This window comes from Elephas maximus, chromosome 1 (assembly GCF_024166365.1).
Source record: "Elephas maximus indicus isolate mEleMax1 chromosome 1, mEleMax1 primary haplotype, whole genome shotgun sequence".
NCBI lineage: Eukaryota > Metazoa > Chordata > Mammalia > Proboscidea > Elephantidae > Elephas > Elephas maximus.
In genome coordinates, this window is record NC_064819.1 from 229,526,765 (window position 1) to 229,549,176 (window position 22,412).

Here is a 22,412-nt window from a genome sequence, read left to right on the forward strand (position 1 = left end):
GAGACCATCTCAAAAATAGATTTGACGAGCTGAACACTAATGACCGAAGATCAGACAAGTTATAGAACGACATCAAGGATATCATATGTGATGAAAGCATGAGGTCATTAAAAAGACAGGAAAGAAAGAAAAGACCAAAATGGACATCAGAAGGGACTCTGAAAATAGCTCTTGAACATAGAGTAGCTAAAGCGAATGGAAGAAATGATGAAGTAAAAGAGTTGAAGGGAAGATTTCAAAGAGTGGCTCGAGAAGACAAAGTAAAGAAATGTGCAAAGACCTGGAATCAGAGCCAAAAGTGAAGAATATGCTTGGCAGTAGCTCAAACTCAAAGAAATACGCAAGCCTCGAGTTGTAATACTGAAGAATTCTATGGGCAAATCTCTTCCAATCAACTGACTGGAAGAGATCCATATTTATGCCTATTCCAGAGACAGGTGACCAAACAGAACCCAGAAGTTATCGAACTACATCATTAATATCACACACAAGACAAATTTTGCTGAAGATCACTCAAAAGCAGATGTCCAGTACATCAACAGGGAACTGCCAGAAATTAAAGCAAGATTCAGAAGAGGACGTGGAATAACGGATATCACTGTAATGTGAGATGGATCCTGGCTGAAAGCAGAGAATACCAGAAAGATGCTTATCTGTGTCTCATTGATTATGCAACAAAGGCATTTGATTGTGTGGATCATAACAAATTATGGATAACACTGCAAAGAATGGGAATTTCAGAACACTTGATTGTGCTCATGTAGAATCTCAACATAGATCGAGGCAGTCAAGGGGATATCGCATGGTTTAAAGCTAGGAAAGGTGTGCGTCAGAGCTGTATCCTTACCATACTTACTCAATCTGTGTGTTGAGCAAATAAGCTGAGAAGCTGGACTATATGAAGAAGAAGAATGGGGAATCAGGATTGGATGAAGACTCATTAACAGCCTGCATTATGCAGATGACACAATCTTGCTTGATGAAAGTGAAGACAACTTGAAGCTCTTACTAATGAAGATCAACGACTACAGCCTTCAGTATGGATTACACCTCAACATAAAGAAAACAAAATCCTCACAACTGGACCAATGAGCAACATCATGATAAACGGAGAAAAGACTGAAATTGTCAAGGATTTCATTTTACTTGGATCTACAATCAACACCTATGGAAGTAGTAGTCAAGAAATTAAAAGACACACTGCACTGGGCAAATCTGCTGCAAAAGACCTTTTTAAAGTGTTGAAGAGCAAAGATGTCACCTTGAAGACTAAGGTATGCCTGACCGAAGCCATGGTACTTTCAATCACCTCATATGCATGTGAAAGCTGGGCAATGAATAAGGAAGACCAAAGAAGAACTGATGCCTTTGAATTGTGGTGTCGGCTAAGAATATTGAACATGCCACAGACTGCCAAAAGAACAAACAAGTCTGTCTTGGAAGAGGTATAGCCAGAGTGCTTCTTGGAGGCAAGGGTGGCGAGACTGTGTCTCACATACTTTAGATGTGTTGTCAGGAGGGATCAGTCGCTGGAGAAGGACATCATGTTTGGTAAAGTGCAGGGTCAGCGAAAAAGAGGAAAACCCTCAAAGAGATGGACTGACACAGTGGCTGCAACAGTGGGGTCGAGCATAACAAGGATTGTGAGGATGACGCAAGACCGGACAGTGTTTTGTTCTGTTTTATGTAGGGTCGCTACAAGTTGGATTAACTCGACGGCACCTAACAATAACGACAGCATACCGAAAAGGTCGATATTCAACCATTTCAGGAGGTAGCATATATTCCAGGATCCATGGCACTGCAGAAGTTCAAGCTGCACTGAAGGCACTGGTGAAAAATGAGGCTCCAAGAACTGAAGGAATACCAACTGAGATGTTCTGACAAATGGATACAATGTTGGAAGTACTCACATGTCCAGGCCAAGAAATCTGGGAGACGGCTCTCTGGATAACCAACTGGAAGACATCCGTATCTGTGACCATTCCAAAGAAAGGTGATCCAAGGGAGTGAAGAAATTATCAAACAGTATCATTAATACCACACGCAAGTAAAATTTTGCTGAAGATAATTCAAAAATGGTTGCAGCAGTACATGGACAGGGAACTGCCAGAAATCCAAGCTGGATTCACAAGAGGATGTGCAAAGAGGGACGCCACTGCTGATGTCAGATGGATGTTTGCTGAAAGCACAAAATGCCAGAAAGATGTTTTCACCTGTGTTTGACTATGCAAAGACATCCAACTGTGTGGGTCGTAACGAGCTATGGATAACATTGTGAAGAATGGGAATTACAGAACACTCATTGTGTACATGAGGAACCTGTATACAAACTAAGAGGCAGTCGTTGAAACAGAACAAGGGGATACTGTGTGGTTTAAAATAACGAAGGTGTGCATCAGGGTTGTATCCTTTCACTATAGTTTTTCAATCTGTATGCTGAGCAAATAATGCAAGAAGCTGGACTATACGAAGAACGGGGCATCAGGACTGGAGGAAGACTCATTAACAGCCTGCGTTATGCAAATGACACAACCTTGCCTGCTCAAAGTGAAGAGAGCTTGAAGCACTTACTGATAAAGATCAAAGATTACAGCCTTCACTCTGGATTACACCTCAACACAAAGAAAACAAAAATCCTCACAACTGGGCCAATAAGCAACATCATGGTAAATGCTGAAAATACTGAAGTTGTCAAGGATTTCATTTTACTTTGATCTATAATCAACGCCCATGGAAGCAGCAGTCAAGAAGTCAAACTATGCTCTGTATCGGGCAAATGTGCTACAAAACAAAACACCTCTTTAAAGTGCTGAAAAGCGAAGACGTCAGTTTGAGAGTCAAAGTGTACCTGACTCAAGGCATGATACTTTCAACTGCCTCATATGGATGTGAAAGCAAGACATAGAAGAGGGAAGACTGAAGACTTGATGCCTCTGAATTATGGTGGTGGCAAAGACTGTGAAATATACTATGGACTGCCAGAAGAACGAACATGTCTGTCTCGGAAGATGTACAGCCAGAGTGCTATTTGGAAGTGAAAATGGCAAGACTTCATCTCTTTGGACCAGTCCCTGGAGACGGGCATCATGCTTGGTAAAGTAGAGGGTCAGTGAAAAAGAGGAAGACCCTGAACAATATTGACTGACACAGTGGCTACAACAATGGGCTCAAACATAGCCATGATTGTGAGGATGGAGCAGGACTGGGCAGTGTTTCTGTCTGTTGTACACAGGGTTGCTATGAGTTGGAACCAACTGGATGGCACCTAACAACAACAATAAGAGAGATACACCAGTATTTTGATAAAATTTGAGATTAGCAAAAAAAAAAGTCAAAAGGAAGATATTTGAGAATAATTAGCAAATACCCTTAGGTTTGCTATAATGTAATTAGAAAATAAGCCTAAATATTAACATAAAAATTCTACTTAATTTAGAGCAGCGAAGGAAAGAGGTGGAGAGAACGGACTACATTAGGGTGCATCCCGTTCTGTCCCAGAGAGGCACGATGCTGCTTCTCTTAAAGGGGCTCTCTCAAAATAGGAAAGACAAATGCCCATTTTTAGGGAAACATTAAAATATCTGTGTTTTATTTACATGTTTTACCTTTTGTTTTTTAAAGAAAAGGAGGCCTGGAGGGGTCTCCAGGACTCCAAGCGCAAATTATTTCCATGATGGCCTTTTCAGCAGCAGGGACTTCAGAGATATGCAGTCAGGGGAGAAAGATGATTTCCATCTGTCAGGCTGGCAAAAATTCCCATGGCAGAAGCCAGTGACCGCCAGGGTGCTAGGAAGCCCGTCTGCACTGCTGATATTCCCTAACAGTGTGAACTTCTCTGGAAGCTGTTCACCAACAGGTATCAAACACTTCTAAAATGCACTTTGACTCAACAATAACATCTTTTGTCTTTAGGACAAATTTCTTGACCGCGAAATGTGAAAAAAAAAATGTCCGCCTACTGAGGTTCGCTGTGATGTTTAATAGAGAAATATGACCATCTAAAAGTGCACTGGCAGAGGCTGACTTGGTAAATGATAATATACAATACTATGTAGTCATTAAAAATGATGAAGATTTACATACTCTGCCTCACGAAGGGCCCAGAGCAGCGCCTTTAGTGAAACTGTGACTCTGTGAGAGCCAGAACTCACAGGACTGCCCCATTTTCCTTCTCTGACAGGGTACAGTCTTACCTCTTTCCTATTGCTTGTTTTATTGAAAACTATTTGCATTTTCCTTCTCTGACAGGTTTCCATCTTACACAGGTTCTGGCTTTCGAAGGTTTTACTGTACAATTATGGAAATATGCCTAAAGAAGAAGATTTGAAGGATGTTCCTGCTATAAAATTGTAACTCAATGGGATTTCGAGTGATTTGTGTTTTCTTTGTTTTTCTACATTGTTTTTTTAAACGATGAGAGCTTATTTTTACCAAAACAAACAAAAAACACCCAAAATTATCTTCGTTTTAAAAAAGATAGGCCTAGATATGTTTTCTTTAAACATATATACCAAAATAAGTAAAGACGAATACTTCTTATTCCATGGTAAAAAGGTAAAAAAGAGGTCCATTTATACGTTAATCTTTGAATTTAAATCTCTGGACAATGTAAAGTATTTCACAATAAGAATGTTTTCATTCATGATTTTATTATTAATTTTATCTCTCTGTTACTATTGAGGTTTTAGTGCCTGTGAGGGCAAGAGCTGTAAATTATCTCTAATTGTAATTACACCAAGTATCATGAACATATTGTACACGAGACACAGGATAACGTTAGTGATGGGAGACAGTCACCTCATCTCGGACAAACACAGGACACGGTCTACAGCCAGCTACTAAAATCGCATACTCCCTTAACGCTTCACACATGTCAGTCAGGGATTGTGTATATACTGACTGTCTCTCTTTCTGGGGAGAAAAAAAGATAAGGTAGTCTAACAATAAATATGCACGACTCTTCCCGAAATCCTTTCAAGTATCAATAATAAAAGGTAAACAAGTTAAGAAGTCACTGCTCTTGAACTACATGTAAGTAAGTGTGAGGGATATGGTTTCCTCTTCTTTTGATAGTTAGGGCATTACCAGTTAGTATCACATTCCTGCCATATTTACTGGGTGAAGAGCATTTACCTCGAGTGTTCTCCAAACAGATCTCTGCCCTGATAAGACAATGTAATCACGCTGCGACCATGTGTACCCACCTGGACTGCACACGCAGTCACCACTACGTCACCAGGGTTTCCAAATCACAGTAAATGTTCATAAATTTTTTTCACAATTAAGTTACTGTGATAAAATTAAATGCAACCTCAGTCATAATCAAATGATAAAATTCCACAGTTCCACGTAATTAATGAACGCACACTGAGTGATTCAGCCATGCTCGCGGGCCCACCGGCTGGCCAGGGCAGGCAGTGTACAGCTGAGGACAGGTGCCAAGAAGCCACACTGATCCCCACACAAGGCAGGGAGGTCTCACCTTAAATCCTGGGCACACTAATCTGCTTTGATCAGCTGACAAGATGGCTCCACTAGCTCTCTTTCCTGGAACCTCTGATTAAATGGTATAACACTGTGTAAAATACAAATTTATATTCAACGTACTAGGTATAACGTTAAATGAAATTCCATAATTATTATGAATGAGCAAAGAGTAAATCCTAAATATCTTTAAGAAACTAGGGAGGGTTTAAGGAGTCCTGCGTGGTGCAAACAGTTAAGCGCTCAACTACTAGCCAAAGAGCTGAGGTGTGAACCCACCCAGAGGCACCTCGGAAGACAGGTCTGGAAATCGGCTTTCAAAAGGTCACAGCTTTGAAAACTCTACGGAGAAGTTTTACCTGCACACATGGCGTTGCTATGAGTCAGAAGCCATGCGCTGGAATCAACTTGACAGCAACTGACAACATCAGGGAGGGTTTCTCTTTCAGCATATTGACATGTTCCCCTTCAGGCCAGCAGAGGTAGCTGTGAATTCAAACAGGGAATGCAAGCATCATCCTCACTCTGCTCCAGGTCAGCCACTAGGTGGCACCCTGTATTTTGAGCTGAGAAAGCAACTGAAGGTAACCAAAAAAAAAAAAAAAAAAAAAAACCAAACCCAGTGCTGTCCAGTTGATTCTGACTCCTAACGACCCTACAGCACAGAGCAGAACTGCCCCATAGAGTTTCCAAGGAGCGCCTGGTGGATTCAAACTGCCAAGCCTTTGGTTAGCAGCCGTAGCACTTAACCACTACGCCACCAGGGTTTCCCAACTCAAGGCAGCGACCAACAATCATTTGACAGAGGAATGGATTTCAGTTTCCCTGCATGTATCCGGAATGGTATCAAGCATTTATTCAGTGTGTAGACCTGGGCCACTTCTGCTCCACACTTTCTGACTAAGACTGTTTTCCTTAGTCAAAGAAAGATGACTAAATGGTGATAAAAATTTGTCATTTGACTGCACAAAACCTCATAATTTATTATCAAAACTCTCCAAATACAAAGCTAAATACACCACATTGCTCTCTGCAAGCCTCAGAGCAGGGTCATATAATAAAAATTTCCTTAGAAAGTCAGATCTTAGCAGTCTACTGGGGAACGCCTGTCTCAGCACAGCACTTCAGGGTAGGCCCACAGTATCTTTTGAATGAACAAATGAATTAGCAAAAGCCACTGCCTTAAATGGCATCAGCGGGTTCACTGTTCTGTGAGACTTCTCAGGCATGAAGAAGAACTGACAGGCCTCACGACCTATTTGTAGGAAGAGAGCAATCTGCATTCTCTCCTTTTAGTTAAAGACGAAGACAAGAAGATGCAATACCAAAGGGTTCCAAGTATCCTTATGTTCAACAGTGCCAGTCAGAAAAATCTTCCTTCCCAAAATATTTTATTGAGACAATAATCCTCTTACTAGTCCCATAATAAAATAAAGAAGCTCATGTTCCAGAAACTAAAATATCACAGTCTGGCCTATAAAGCGTAAGTTCTCCAGTGTATAATCTGATTTAAATAACCTAATTTTACTGATCTATGAAAACATGGATTGATTCATTCTTATAACTCTTCTACATCAACGACTATTCTTATTTTCAAATACCTTAAAATTTTACTACTCAGTTTATGACCTACAATACTAAATAAACACTGAAAACATCACCCATCCATTCCACGTAGCTGACACACAGTGCTAACAGTCATTTTTATAGAAACGAAAAGCTTAATAACTTTATTACTGAATATTTGCATGCTTCCCCCCCATAGATACCATATACAGTCAAGGAAGTTTTGTGTACTAGGCAGTTGTGCTTTATTTATCAGTACAAATTAAATCAGTATAAACTAGTAAAGATAAAATAAAATCTAGCACAATTTTTTAAAAAATAGTATTTTTATCATTAAAGTAGTAATATGTAAGAAACACATGGAAAAGTATAAGAAATAAATCACCAATAAGTTCCTAATTCATTCATACATTTCTACCATATGTATTTCTTCCCAGTTTTTTTTTTACTTGTGTTTTCAAATAACTGCTACCATATTATCCAGAAACGAATCCTATTTTTTACTCACCATTATATCCCAGGAGCCCTGGTGGCACAGCGGTTAAGAGCTTGCTGCTAACCAAAAGGTCGGCAGTCCAAATCTACCAGCCGCTCCTTAGAAACCCTACGGAGCAGTTCTTCTCTATCCTACAGAGTCCCTGTGAGTCGGAATTGACCTACGGCAACAGGTTTGGTTTTAGCATATCCAAAGCATTTTTTCTGCTAAACATGAGATGAGGTCTCTTTTAATAAGAAAAGAACGGCCAGGCATATGCCCGGGTGATGTTGATAATGATGTTGGGAGATGAGCTCTACGCTCAGGACATCCAGAAAATTGTCAAGATCCTAGAGTTTTCAAGAACTATGGGATTGGGCCCAATCCAAACCAAGTTCACTTCCACTTCCCCTTCACCCTGGCCCCTTGCCTCTAACTCCTTTAGTTCATGTCTAGCTAAGGGAGATAAAGTTGGATAAAACCTAGGTTTTGAAGACTATCAAACCTGGTTATAGTCTTGACTCTGCCATTACACACTCTGTGATCTTGGGCAAATAATTTAACCTTTCTGAGCCCCAACTCCCTCATTTATCAACTGTAGTATATTAATATCTGCTTTGTAGCTATTGTGAAGATTAAATAGCCTGCTATGTCTAACATGTCTGGTACAGTGCTTGAAAAGCAAAAAGAGATTTTGTTTTGGTCAAAAACAAAACTGGGGAAACCACAAAAACTTTAGTCACAGGTTTTCTAACCTTTCTGACTAGTCCCTACTTTATCATTACAAACAAGTAGCCAGTAAAATCACTTTAAAATTAAAGGTTATTCACACCAAAAGAAAAACACCATCTATTTGACTGGAAGTACATTTTGTATGAGAAGTACAAGAATGTCTATGTCTAATTATGATGAGCTAAGTGTGAAAAGCTCACTAAGGTCACAGATGTCGCTCCAGGAAGTTCCCCTGCTCACTCTTGCACCCCCAAACCCCCCCTCCTGGACCCCTCCCAGCAGCACACTTAAAATACAAAACCTTCTCTTCACCCCATTCTAGCAAGGACCACGTTTCTTTCTGTCACTTTACAGTAAAAGTCAAGCCTTGTCTACACATATGGCCTCCCGTCTCTCTCCTTCCATTCACTTCAATCCACTCCACTCAGACCTTGCTCTGCCATTTCAACAATGGCCGTCACACTGCTAAACACAACGAACAGTCAGCCCTCATCTCATGTGACTGTCCCTGGCAGAGGACACCACCCATCTGTGTTCCCCCTCTATCTTTTGAGAGGGAGACCCCTTTACTCTTTTGTCCTCATGCCCTAACCTCTGTACCTCAGGAGTCCCCCAGGGCTCCTGCCTCAGGCCTCTCCTCTTTTCTCTCTATACTCACTGCCTTGGTGAGCCCATCTGGTCTCATGGCCTTGAATTCTGCGTATTGATGAGCCTCATGTTTATAGCTTCACCTAGTACCTCTCCTTGGAATTTCAAACTTCTCAATCTAACTGCTTAACTTTAATGTCCACTCTAACAGACATCTCAAATTCACAAGTCCACACTGAGCCTCAACAATTGCTCATCTTGCATTGGTCCCAACCATTTTCCAGTCGTCGGGCCAAAAGCCTTGGCGATATTCTTGATTCTACCTTTTCTCTCACATCCCGCATTCAATCTATATCAAATCCTTGTTGACTCTACCTTCAAAATGCATCCAGAACCACTCTACCGACTCCACTGCTACCATGCATTCCAACCACCATCATTTCTAACCCGTCATACATACATGCATGCATATATACATTCATACATATGCACACATATACTTCTTCAATTTTCCCAATAATGTATAAATACATTCATAATTTAAATAATCTTAAAATGCTTTAAATATTTTACGAAGATATTTATATACATGCCCGTCAAACAGCATACGATGTTGATACAAATTAAATAATTTTATTAAATAAGTTGTTGTTGTTAGGTGCTGTGAGTCAGTTCTGACTCATAGCGATCCTATAGGACAGAGTAGAGCTGCCCCAAAGGGCTTCTAAGGAGCACATGGTGGATTTGAACTGCTGACCTTTCGGTTAGCATCCAAGCTCTTAACCACTACACCACCAGGGGAGCCAACGTCAATTTATATAGAGTTAAGAGTCACTGTGAGTTTCAGAATTGACTTGACATCAAACAACATTACCTATGAATTAAAAAAAGAAACCCACTGGTGTTGAGTTGATTCCAGTTCATGGCACCCCCATGTGTTACAGGGTAGAACTGCTCCATGGGGTTTTCTTGGCTGGAATCTTAATGGAAGCAGATCTCCAGGCCTTTCTTCCACAGAGCTGCTGGGTAAGTTCAAACCACAAATCTTTAGGTTAACAGTCAAGTGCAAATTGTTGTGCCACCCACAGACTTACCTATGAATTGTCATTAGGTGTCGAGTCGATTCCGGCTCATAGCGACCCCATGTACAACAGAAGGAAACACTGCTCAGTCCTGTGCCATCCTCACAATCCTTGCCATATTTGAGCCCATTTTTGCAGTCACTGTGTCAATCCATCTCATCGAGGATCTTCATCGTTTTCTCTGAACTTCTACCATACCTTACCTCTAACATATGCATTAGTCCTTACATGTTTTAAGTTTCAGTACCTTAGATCAGATGATAGAATTTTATAAGACCAATGACTTCATTGCAAATACCTTTTTCGCCAACACGAATGGCGACTATACACGTGGACCTACCTCGCCAGATGGAACACACAGGAATCAAATCGACTACATCTGTGGAAAGAGATGATGGAAAAGCTCAATATCATCGGTCAGAAGAAGGCCAGCGGCCAACTGTGGAAAAGACTGTCAATTGTTCATACTCAAGTTCAAGTTGAAACTGAAGAAAATCAGAGCAAGTCCACAAAAGCCAAAATACAACCTTGAGTATATCCCACCTGAATTTAGAGACCATCTCAAGAAGAGATTTGAGGCGCTGAACACTAATGACTGAAGACCAGATAAGCTGTGGAATGATATCAAGGACATCATACATGAAGAAAGCAGGAGATCATCGAAAAGACAGGAAAGAAAGAAAAGACCGAGATGGATGTCAGAGGAGACTCTGAAACTTGCTCTCCAATGTTAAGCAGCGAAGGCAAAAGGAAGAAATGTTGGCGTAAAAGAACTGAACTCAAGATTTCAAAAGGCAGCCCGAGAAGACAAAATAAAGTATTATAATGACATGTGCAAAGAGCTGCAGACAGAAAACCAAAAGGGAAGAACACACTCGGCATTTCTCAGGCTGAAAGAGGTAAAGAAAAAATTCAAGCCTCGAGTTGCAATAGTGAAGGATTCTATCGGGAAAATATTAAACGATGCAGGAGACATCAAAAGAAGATTGAAGGAATGCACAGAGTCATTATACAAACGATTTCAAGAGATAGCATATGATCAGGAACCGGTAAGGATGAAAGAAGAAGCCTAAGCTGCACTGAAGGCACTGGTGAAAAGCAAGGCTCCAGGAATTGACAGAATATTACTCGAGATGTTTCAACAAATGGATGCAGCGCTGGAAGTGCTCACTCGTCTATGCCAAGAAATTTGGAAGACAGCTACCTGGCCAACCCACTGGAAGAGATCCATATTTATTTATGGCTATTCCCAAGAAAGGTGATCCAACCGAATGTGGAAATTATAGAACAATATCATTAATATCACATGTAAGCAAAATTTTGCTGAAGATCATTCAAAAGCGGCTGCAGCAGTATATCGACAAGGAACTGCCAGAAATCCAGCCCGGATTCAGAAACGGATGTGGAACCAGGGATATCATTGCTGATGTCAGATGGATCCTGGCTGAAGACAGAGAATACCAGAAGGATGTTTACCCGTGTTTTATTGACTACACAAAGGCATTCGACTGTGTGGATCATAACAAATTATGGGTAACACTGAGAAGAATGGGAATTCCAGAACACTTAAGTGTGCTCATGAGGAACCTGTAAACAGATCAAGAGGCAGTTGTTCGGACAGAACAAGTGGATACCGCATGTTTTAAAGTCAGGAAAGGTGTGCATCAGGGTTGTATCCTTTCACCATACTTATTCAATCTGTATGCTGAGCAAATAATCTAAGAAGCTGGACAATATGAAGAAGAACAGGGCATCAGGATTAGAGAAAGACTCATTAACAACCCACTTTATGCAGATGACACAATCTTGCTTTCTGAAAGTGAAGGGGACTTGAAGCACTTACTGATGGAGATCAAAGACCACAGCCTTCAGTATGGAATACACTTCAACATAAAGAAAACAAAAATCCTCACAACTGGACCAAAAAACTATATCATGATAAGCAGAGAAAAGATTGAAGGTGTCAAGGATTTCATTTCACTTGGATCCAGAACCAACACCCACGGAAGCAGCAGTCAAGAAATCAAAAGACACATTGCATCGGGCAAATATGCTGCAAAGGAGCTCTCTAAAGTGTTGAAGAGCAAAGATGACGCCTTGAAGACTGAGGTATGCCTGACCCAAGCCATGGTGTTTTCAATCGCTTTATATGCATGTGAAAGCTGGAAGATGAATAAGGAAGACCAAAGGAGAATTGGTGCCTTTGAATTGTGGTGCTGGCAAAGAATACTGAATATTCCATGGACTCCCAAAAGAACTAACAAATTTGTCTTGGAAGAAGTATAACCAGAATGCTCCTTAGAAGCAAGGATGGTGAGACTACATCTCACATACTTTGGACATGTTATCAGGAGAGATCAGTCCCTGGAGAAGGACATCACGCTTCGTAAAGTAGAGGGTCAGCAAAAAAGAGGAAAACCCTCAACGAGACGGACTGACAAGATGGCTGCAAAAATGGGCTCAAGCACAGCAACAATTGTGAGGATGGTGCAGGACTTGGCAGTGTATCATTCTGATGTACACAGGGCCGCCATGAGTTGGAACTAACTCAACAGCACCTAACGAGAACAACAAAGTTATGAGATCTTGCCTAGTTATTACTAAAAAAAATTCAAATTCACTGTCAACATTTTCTAAGACAGTGACCAAACTGTATCCAAATCTGAAAATAAGGAAGATGTAGACGGCAGTAAGTAGAAGGCACACTCCAGATACACATCACGGGATTGTCATTACTCACACTGTGAACTCCTAAAGCTTTCCAGACTGCGAAGCTGATCACACCAACTCCACACCAAGCATAAAGAGAGCCCCAGCCCAGTGCTCGCAAGGCTAGGGCAGACCCGCTCTCCGGTAAGGCGGCCGTGGCCATGCTTCCCTGAGACAAAGACAGAAAGCTTAGGGTTAGAATAATCCATCCAGAAAAAAATAAGTATTTTGAGAGTGTTTGAAATTAATTACTCTTTGTCTGCTCTTGTTGTTGGTAGGGGCCATCGAGTTGGTTCCGAGTCATAGAGACACTATGTACAACAGAGCCAAACACTGCCGGTTCCTGCACCATCCTTACAACTGTTATGCTTGAACCCATTGTTGCAGCCACTGTGTCAATCCACCTCGTTAAGGGTCTTCCTCTTTTTTGCTGACCCTCTGCTAAGCAGGATATCCTTCTCCAAGGACTGGTCTCTCCTGATAATATGTCCAAAGTATGTGAGATGAAGACTTTGTGAAAGCAGCATGTTAGCAGGATTCTGAAGTTCTCCTATTGTTCAGAATACTAGCTTTGCATGGCTTTAATCAAGTCAGAATGAAGCCCTGGTGGTACAATGGCTAAGCACTCAGCTACTAACCAAAAGGTTGGTGGCTCCAACCCATACAGGGGCTCCACAGAAGACCTGGCAATCTGCTCCATAAACATCACAACCTAGGAAATCCTATGGGGCAGTTCTACTCTATCACATGGGGTCGCTATGAGTCAGAACCGATTCGATGGCACCCAACAGTAGTCAAGTCCCAGCTTCTCTGACTGACGTACCATTGAGCATGCAAGCCACTATGCCTGGAGCTGTGCCAGGTACTGGGGAGACAAGGGTACGGAGAGTAACTGCTTTCTCAAAAAATATTCCAGATCAATTAAAAAAAAAACAAAAGATCAATAAAGTTCACCTTTTAAAAAGGTAAATCAAACTGGAGGAATACATACGGCTAATAGTCTATAGGGTCGCTATGAATTGAAATTGACTCGATGGCACCGGTTTTTTTCTTTTTTTAATAGGCACGGGGCCGGGGAACACTCGCATCCACAGAGAATTCACAAATAAACTTTAAATGGGCAAATAACGTGGACAACTCTAAAGGTGGAAAACATTTGGCTCATAGCTTGAAAAAAATGTTTTCTCATTCACAAGAGAAATGCAAATTATAGTTTTATATGAATGTCAAAAGTTTTTGTTTTTAAATGAGGTCATCTAATGACGGCTGATGTGAAATGAGCCTTATGGAGCCTAGCAGCAGTGGAACCTATTACAACCTTTCAAAAAGCGCTCTGTAGTACGCATCAGCATATAAAACGTTCATGTGTCTCCACTCACTTTCTACTTTGAGGAACTTTTCCTGAGGAAGCAAACAAATGCAGACGGATGTTAATGCACAAAGGAGTTTCTAACAGAAAAAATACTGAAACTAGCGTATCTTAGTAACAAATGGCTAAGGAAATTATGATACATCACTTCAGTATAACCATTAAAAATATTTTAAGTCTTAACGGTATAAGAGGATAAGTGGTGAAAATGTGAATTGTGTTAAATATGAGTTTTAAAAATGGCCACCAACAATAACAAGGGGAGAGAATATGTCAGAACGCTAACAGCGGGCTGAGTAATTCAAGTGTGTGCTTTTTTACTCAACTTTATGCCTTTTCATACTTACCACATTCTTCACAATTTGTTTTAGAATCAGAAAATGTTATGACTACAGCTTTTGTGAAAGTAAAATTCTTCATTTTCTCTGAGCATTTTAGCAGAAAGGCTGACGGGGAAAATGGTAAATTCCTAATATTCCTTAAATTCTACAGTCCTTTTTTTAAAGGATAAATTACATCTCAGGTTTAGGTCAAACCGTGGAGATTAAACGAATGTCTCATAATTGGTTTTCTGGTAAGTTCAAAATTTCAAGTTGGCTCTTAAATGTTGTTCACTTCTTCCTTAGCTTCCAGTAAGGTATGTATTTGAACTATCCCAAGAAATGATTGTTTTTAATCTAATTTACACTATGCACTTGTTTCTATTTAAAAAGATACTTCCATGGTTTACGGTGATAAAAAAATTGCACTGATTAAGATGGGGTTGCATAGACGATTAATGTAATTGCTACCAATAAGCCTGTCACCTGAAAAAGCTGAACTGACAAAAATTGAGTAACAGATGTATTTATAACGACAAACAAAAAAAAGAGTAGCTGCTGAGGCTGCTTATGTACTACCGAACACCTCGCAGCCTTTGGTTCCTTGGAGGTTTGCGGTCGTGGTTTCATGGGACATCCCAGTTAATTGGCCTAATAACATGTTCAGCACTTCTGTTCTGCCTCCTAGTTTGTAGTGCAGTGCCTGGGGTCTGAAAAACTTGAAAGCGGCCATTCAAGGCTCAACAATTGGTCTCTACTCACCTGGAGCAACAGAGGAAGGAGAGTCAGTAAGAGCAGGAGGAAATGGAATGCACGTCTGCCTCCATGGACAACTGCCCCCTTGTTTATGAGACCAGAAGAACTGGATGGTGCCCAGCTACCATTACTGAACATTTAATCAAAGATTCTAAAGAATTCTGATTAAAAGGGGGAAAATGCAAAAGAGAATTTTAAATTCTCATGGAATCCAGATTTTCTGGAGTCATGAAAGGTGGGTGAACCCCTGAAACTATTGCCCCGAGATAATCTTTAAACCTTAAACCAAAAATACTCCCTGAAGTCCTCTTAAAACGAAACAATAGTTTAGCTTAACTACTGAAAAATGTCCGCCTTTAGCACTGTGCTCTTGCAAGATCTATCTATAGGGGATCAAACTGAGAACAGCACTGTGAGATATCAGACAGGAACCTTAGAGGGCAGTGAGAATACATTAATGGAGGAGCAACAACTCAGAAAAGGAGGATGAGAATGGTTTCACAACTTGAAGAATGTAATTAATGCCACTGAGTTTGTATGTAGAAACTGCTGAATTGGTGTATGCTCTGCTGTGTATATGCTCAGCAACAAAATTTAAAAAAGATACTTCCATCCATTTTTATTGTGTTGCATTTACAATAAGACGTGCTAAACTGCTGAATGGCATATTCCCTTCAGTCTTAATGCCAGGCTGTTCAAGTGTTCCTGCTTTTACGAGCTGTGAAACCTTTCCACCTGTGCAATTTTATTCATTAAACAGTAGAAATGGACATATTATATAAGGAGGGACCAGTCCCTGGAGAAGGACATCATGCTTGGTAGAGAGTCGGCGAAATAGGGAAGACTTTCAACGAGATGGACTGACACAGCGGCTGCAGCAATGGGCGAAGGCATAATGATTGTGGGGATGATGCAGGACAAGGCAGTGTACCGCTTGGGTTGTGTACAGGGTCACTGTGAGTCGGAACTGACATGATGGCACCTAACACTACCACTAAAAAAAACCTTAAATACCTTAAAGCTCAGTGTAGCGAGGGTCACTTTTTTATATTTTCTAGTTTCTCACTCACAGCTGCCATTCATTAAATTTCTACCATGCGCCAGGCATTCTGTACATACATTTAAAGTCCTTGCCGTGACTTGTATCACACATCTTTCTCAAATTTAGATTCAGCTCACTTCTTCCAAGTAAGACCTCCTTGAATCTTCCCCCTCCTTTTAGAAATTGGGTGTTTTTCTTTGCTGTGCCCATAACGTCCTGTGTATATCATTACACTTTCCATTTAGCTCATAATTAAGTTTTATGTGTTTGCAGGGTATTTCAATGAGTTTTGACATATTTACACAAGTGTAACCACCACCACAATCAAAATACACACTTCTACCACTTCCCAAAAGTTCCTTGTGCCCCTTTTCCATCAATCCCTGCCCTCTCTCTCTGCCCCAAGCAACCAGTGTTCTATTTTGTCATATATGTTAGACGTTCCCCCGTGTGCACTCTTTGTGTCTGGCCTCTCCACTCAGCACAACGTTTGAGTCTTTCACGTTGCTGCCGGCCACTGAGCATGTGCTGCAGCCAGCTTGTGCAGGCTGCACATCTCTTCCCAATCCAGTGTTCAGTGACATTGTGCTCATAGCTTGGAATTGGCCACGTGGGCAGATTTACACCACAGAAATCGGCAAATGCTATGAATCAGAGCTTCCTTTCTCCTGGAGAGCTTGTTGTTAGACAGCTACCAGCATACCACTAGCCACCTCTTTCTTTCTCTTTTTTAAATTAATAATTTCTTGAGGTGAAATTCGCATAGCATAAAATTAACCATTTTAAAGCAAACAACCCCATGGCATTTACTCCATTCCCAACGCTGTGTAACCACCACCTCTATCTAGTTCCAAAACATTCCCATCACTCTGAAGTACAACCCATTGTCCATACACAGTTCTCCTCACTTCCCGCCCCCAGTTCCTGGAAACCACTGACCTCCGTTCCGTCTCTACGGGTTTATCTATTCTGGATATCTCATATACATGGAATCATACAATATGTGACTTTTTGTGTCTGGCTTCTTCCACTTAACAAAATGCTTTGGAGGTTCACCCACAACATGGCATGTTATTTACTTCATTTTTATGGTTGAATATTATTCCACTGCATGTATGCACCGTAAAACCTGCAAAAGCCGGAACCAGCCTAAGGCAGAAACCTGTCATAGAAGACAACTCAAGTATTTTCCACTAAAATGAGCAACAGGAAAGTGGTTAGGCTATACTCTGTCCAAGGCAGAAAACTTCCAAGGCCCAGAAAAGCAAAGCAGTCCAGTCGAGTTCCGGCTCTCATAGGTTTCACTGTACACAATTTGTTCATCCATTCATCTGCTAATGGACATCTGGGCTGTGAGCAGTGCTACTCTGAAAAGGTGTGTACATGTACTTATTTGAATAGTGGAATTGTGGGGTCATGTGGTAAATTTCTTTACTTTTTGAGGAACTCCATTTCACTCACTTTTAATTCCTTTTATTTATTCACTTTTGGTCAAAGATGTCTTCTAACGCTTTTAAGCTTACTAAAACTTTCCCCATCCAAAAGTCATGGTCATTTCCATTTTCTTCGAGCAGTATTTGTTTTGTTTTAAAATGTCCCTTCTTCTCACCCCTAACTCTTTAGGTCCTCTAGTATTTATTTAGGTTTTGATGGGAGCTGATGACCTAAAGGGAATTTATTTCCCAAATGGCTTCGCATTTGCCCCAGCCCACCCTGACAAATCCTTCCCTTCCCAATTTGAGAAACTTGTTACATACAGAAAGGTGTGTCTCTGGGCTATTTTTGTACTACCAATTTATTATCTACTTTTATGCTAGAATCACAAAGGCACAGAGTCATAAAAAGTTTTAATATCCACAAGGTGCATCTCTCATTTTTCTCTTTTTAAAAAATGTATTTGCTGTTTTGGCCATTAATCTTCCAGGAAAAAAAAAAAAATTCTGTTAAGATTTCCCCCAACCTCCACTCATTGGCATTTTCATTATAATAACATGAATTATCTAATCTGATAACCAAAAAAAAAAAAAAAAAACCAAAAACCCTTTGCCATTGAGTTGATTCCGATTCATAGCGACCCTATAGGACAAAGTAGAACTGCCCCATAGAGTTTCCAAGGAGCAGCTAGTGGATTTGAACTGCCCACCTTTTGGTTGGCAATTGAGCTCTTAACCACTACCACTACCAGGGCTCCGCAGCTAACCTGATAAAAAAAAAAAAAAAAACCTGATAAGAGAGAGCAAATCTGTAACATCCATCTGGAACTGTATTTCTACTAACTCAAGTCTTTTTCTCTTTTAGAATAATTTTCTTGGTATTGTTGAGTCCTTTCTTTAATGTATGACTTGTGATGGTGGATGTTATTGACAGACAGCACATAGAAAGCCACTGCCTTCCGGATCCCCACACCCAGCACTATGACTGGGCCTAGGAGGGACTCCGTATTTGCTGGCTCATGTTTTTAGTAGCTATAACCAGTCAGATTTTTAAGAGATTTTTCTCTAGCCCTTTTCTATGATTAAAAACAATATACTCTCTCATCCTATTCCTTTTCCAGTGCTATGAACCGGTTTGTTCCAATCTGAATCCCTGATGAGAATTTGCATTTCCACCACAGATATACTGAATCAGAGTCTACAGTTTAACAAGACTCTCAGGTCATTCTTATGTATGATAAATGTTGAAAACCTCTACTAGTTGTTCTCAGAACTGGTCCCAACCAGCAGCAGTAGCATTGCCTGGGAACTTGTTAGAAATGCAAATTCTCAGCAGGGGTTTGAACCAGAATCAAAAGGTTCAAAGCCCTGTTCTTTTCCCATGGTGCTATAATTTCAGAGTGGTTCCCTAGATACCACAGATCTCACAGAAATACTCTAACATATTTAATTGGCCTGAATTTTCATCCAGAAATAGTATAGCATTAAGCCAGGGCAGGTTAAAATGCTCTGGCCTAAATTTTATTTTAGAATCATAGGTTAAAAACCATTATTCCCTGGGAAGAACAAAAATTAGCCCCTATTAATATGTATAATTTACATAAAACCATGTTCATTTTGCTAAATCAAGTAAAGAATAACTATGCATAAAAATAATTTTAATATGTATAATTTACATAAAACCATGTTCATTTTGCTAAATCAAGTAAACAATAACTATGCATAAAAATAATCTTTAGTGACTTCACAACAATTAAAATCTTATTTTTGCCTTTTAGATGAAAAAAACTGGCACATTTTGTATTTGTTCAGCATCGGACTCATGAAAAGATGGTGAGATTAAATAAGTCATTATTATTTTTCCACATAGTTCCAAAAATAACTTTTAGTGGAAACTTGATGGTGAAAATAGATAGCCACAAACTTTTTCCTCTGGGGGAGAACTCTGTAGTTGACTAAAAAGTAAAAATCATACAACATTCATATACCCTGCTCAATTTTTTCAAAATGAATGCTGGCTGACTTGCTACAGGAAAAGATTGACTTGCTAAGAATTAATATGAGATAAAAGATCTCTAGATACAGCTACACATACCAGTGTCACATATGTAACAAAAGCTGCGTTTTTCCTTACTCCATATTATTTTTCCAATTTAAATCAAAATTAAGGCATACAAAATTTGAGTTTAACAAATCACACTGCAGTTAGGGTATTTAGTATCCCCAAAATAAAACAATTATTTCCTGAATGAAAACTCTATATTTACAATGCCCTTTTGTGTCTGAAGGCCTGGACACACCCTTTCTTCAAACATTTACCAGTAGCCTTTGAGAAAGCAGGTGACAAGATTTAAGTTGTTGTTCAGGTATAAAAACTAACAAGACCAAATTGTGCAAAGCTTGCCACAAAGTCAACTGCATTACCTAAGAATCAGGGTCATGTTTTTAGCTTTTATTCAGTTTAATTCTGGAATGAATTTGATATAAATCAAACTGATTTTTAAAAAAGAATGTTCAATCTAGTTACTCTCCTACAGAGCATTCCTATTTGATGCAACATTTTGATGCATTCTCTTTTTTGATGTATTCTTTATGTCACAGAAATAGCTAGTTATATATTTAACATACACATGGTATGTAGTTTTAAAGATTTATTCTGACAATATCTTAGAAGCTGTAGCCGTATTAGAAAGATGACTGATGACTTGCCTTTTTTACTCATTACATAAATGGGTCTTGAAATAACACATAGCTATTTGAAGGTTCTTGCAATGCTATCATATTAAGTAAAAAAAATCTCCAACTATTTGACTAGATTACCCAAAGAAACTCAAGACTGGATTATTTGGCAACGTTAGCTTGTACCTTCCTTTTTCTTTATTCAAAGAATGGCGAAGAAAAGTATTTATTTAGCATCTTACTATTGCTTTTCAACTCCCAGTTTTCTAGCACGAGACTCAGCCAAGACAATGAAAATATGACATCATGGCCATGGTTATCAACTTCCTGAAATAACAGCGGTGCAGGCAGTCCCCAGTTGAAAAGCTGGTCATTTTAAAGTCCTTTTGGGTTGCAATTTGAGTCTGTAGTATAATTAATACCTAGGTTCACAGACTGGTGGACCAAAGTCTACTTAAAAGCAATGTTACTAAAAATATCATTTACTACTCAGAAGTACCCAAAGATGGAGAGTGCCACGTTAGGCACGTTACTTAATCCATCCATGCCTCAGTTTCCTATCTGTAAGTGGGGAAAATACCAAAAAAAAAAAAAACCCGATGCCGCTGAGTGGATTCTGACTCAGAGCAACTTTATAGGACAGAGGAGAACTGCCCACAGGGTTTCCAAGGAGTGGCTGGGGGATTCAAACTGCCAACCTTTGGGTCAGCAGCCGAGTTCTGAACCACTGCACCACCAGGGCTCCGCATTAATCACGGCAGTTCGAATGGGCCAGGTGCTCCTTGGCAACTCTATGGGGCAGTTCTACTCTGTCCTATAGAATCACTACGAGTCGGAATCGCCTCGACGGCACTGGGGTTTTCATGTTGGTTAATGCGTACACCTGTGGACTCTCTAAGGTATGTAAAGGTTTACTTCTTCGAGCAATACGGAAGGCCATCAACCTTTTCTTTGTTTCTCTTCTGCTAAACAGCAACCGTTTCCCGGAAACAATAACGACGCTAAGAATGGAGTTCAGTGTCACAAACCTTACTGAACCACTCGGGGCTTTTCTTTTTCGCCAGCGATAATGTTGTGAGAAATCCAGCCAGCATTCCCGCGGCAGCAACAGTCCCGAGGAAAACTCCACCTGCCGAGAGTGTGGGGGACGGAAGAGCATGCATGGGGGAAAGAAAACAACCTGAAGTTAAAAAGTTGTTGTGCTGTGAGGACAGCGACTAGGGAAGCCGCGAGCCCTGAACAGCTCAGGCTCCTGGGGTCCCCCCGGGGCGCCGTTCCCACGTGCACGGGCCCCTCCACTCCTCCCCCGGACACCGGCCCGAGGTGTCTCCCGGGGAAAGGTAAACAGCGGGGCAGAACTGGGGGGACGGCACGAGGCAGGCTGCACAGACGGGGAAACTGAGGCACCGACAGGGACAGAGCTCGCCCTCGGGGGGCCTCCGCCCGCACCGGGGGGGGGGTGTGGAACTGCCCGCTGCAGCGCAGACCAGGCCCCGGTGAGCTCTCTCTGTCACCCGACCACATCACACCTTTAACCAGGAAAAGCCGGTCCTCCGAGGGCTCGGGAGCCTCCAGCCGGGAAGCCGGGGCCCCGGCACCAGCGCCCGCCGCCTCCATGTTTAAGTCTCGGCTACTGCGACCGGCGCCAAGTGGGCCCGGATGGGTGAGCGTGAGAGGCCGAGAGAAAGGTTCCGCTCCCTCCTCCTTGTGTAACCTGAGTACGGGTCCGTGCAGCGACCGCAGCCCTCGCTTTCCCTGGCCCGCACCTGTCGCACCGCCGAGGGGCAGGAAAGACGCCGGGCTGCACACCGTGTCCCCAGCCCAGCGCCGGGAGCCGGCTCTTCCGAGCCGGCCCTCGGGAAGGCTCATTTGCCTGCTCCAAGGTGGTGATCCTAAAAATCATATGTCCCTGACTCCAGAAGGCAGATTGCTGCAGGGTCCCGGGCCCAGGCCGCTGTGAGACCCCGGAGCTCAGGTCCCCGATCAGCCTCACACTGTGTGCAAACACCTGGCCAGGGCTCACACTCACGACTCGGAACAGCAGGCCCCAGCCTTTCCCCCGTGCTTTCCCGGGAAATGCGTGGCAGCCGTGGCTTCGGGCATTATCCCTAAAGCTATCCAGCCACCAGCTCTGTGGGGTGCGCCTGCTCCCACAGTGTCGCTGGGCGGCCTGC

The 22,412-nt window shown here is 41.4% G+C and overlaps 1 protein-coding gene across 2 annotated transcripts in view; it reads right to left on the bottom strand.

Moving 5' to 3' along the window:
• The window catches only part of TMEM242 (transmembrane protein 242), a 39,081-nt gene extending 17,141 nt beyond the window's left edge, over positions 1–21,940 (bottom strand). Inside the window, exons 1-4 of one of the 2 annotated variants that reach the window (XR_007519692.1) lie at positions 21,768–21,940; positions 21,267–21,367; positions 12,671–12,808; positions 5,847–5,973 (exon numbers count right to left, since the gene is read on the bottom strand). Coding sequence is in view for 1 of the 2 variants with exons in the window: in XM_049904538.1 (XP_049760495.1) it covers positions 12,671–12,808; positions 21,267–21,367; positions 21,768–21,855 (327 nt within the window). In the remaining variant the exon portion in view is untranslated. The remainder of the gene's footprint in view (positions 1–5,846; positions 5,974–12,670; positions 12,809–21,266; positions 21,368–21,767) is intronic. The other variant, XM_049904538.1, reaches the window with a different exon arrangement.
• Between the last annotated feature and the right edge of the window lie 472 nt (positions 21,941–22,412).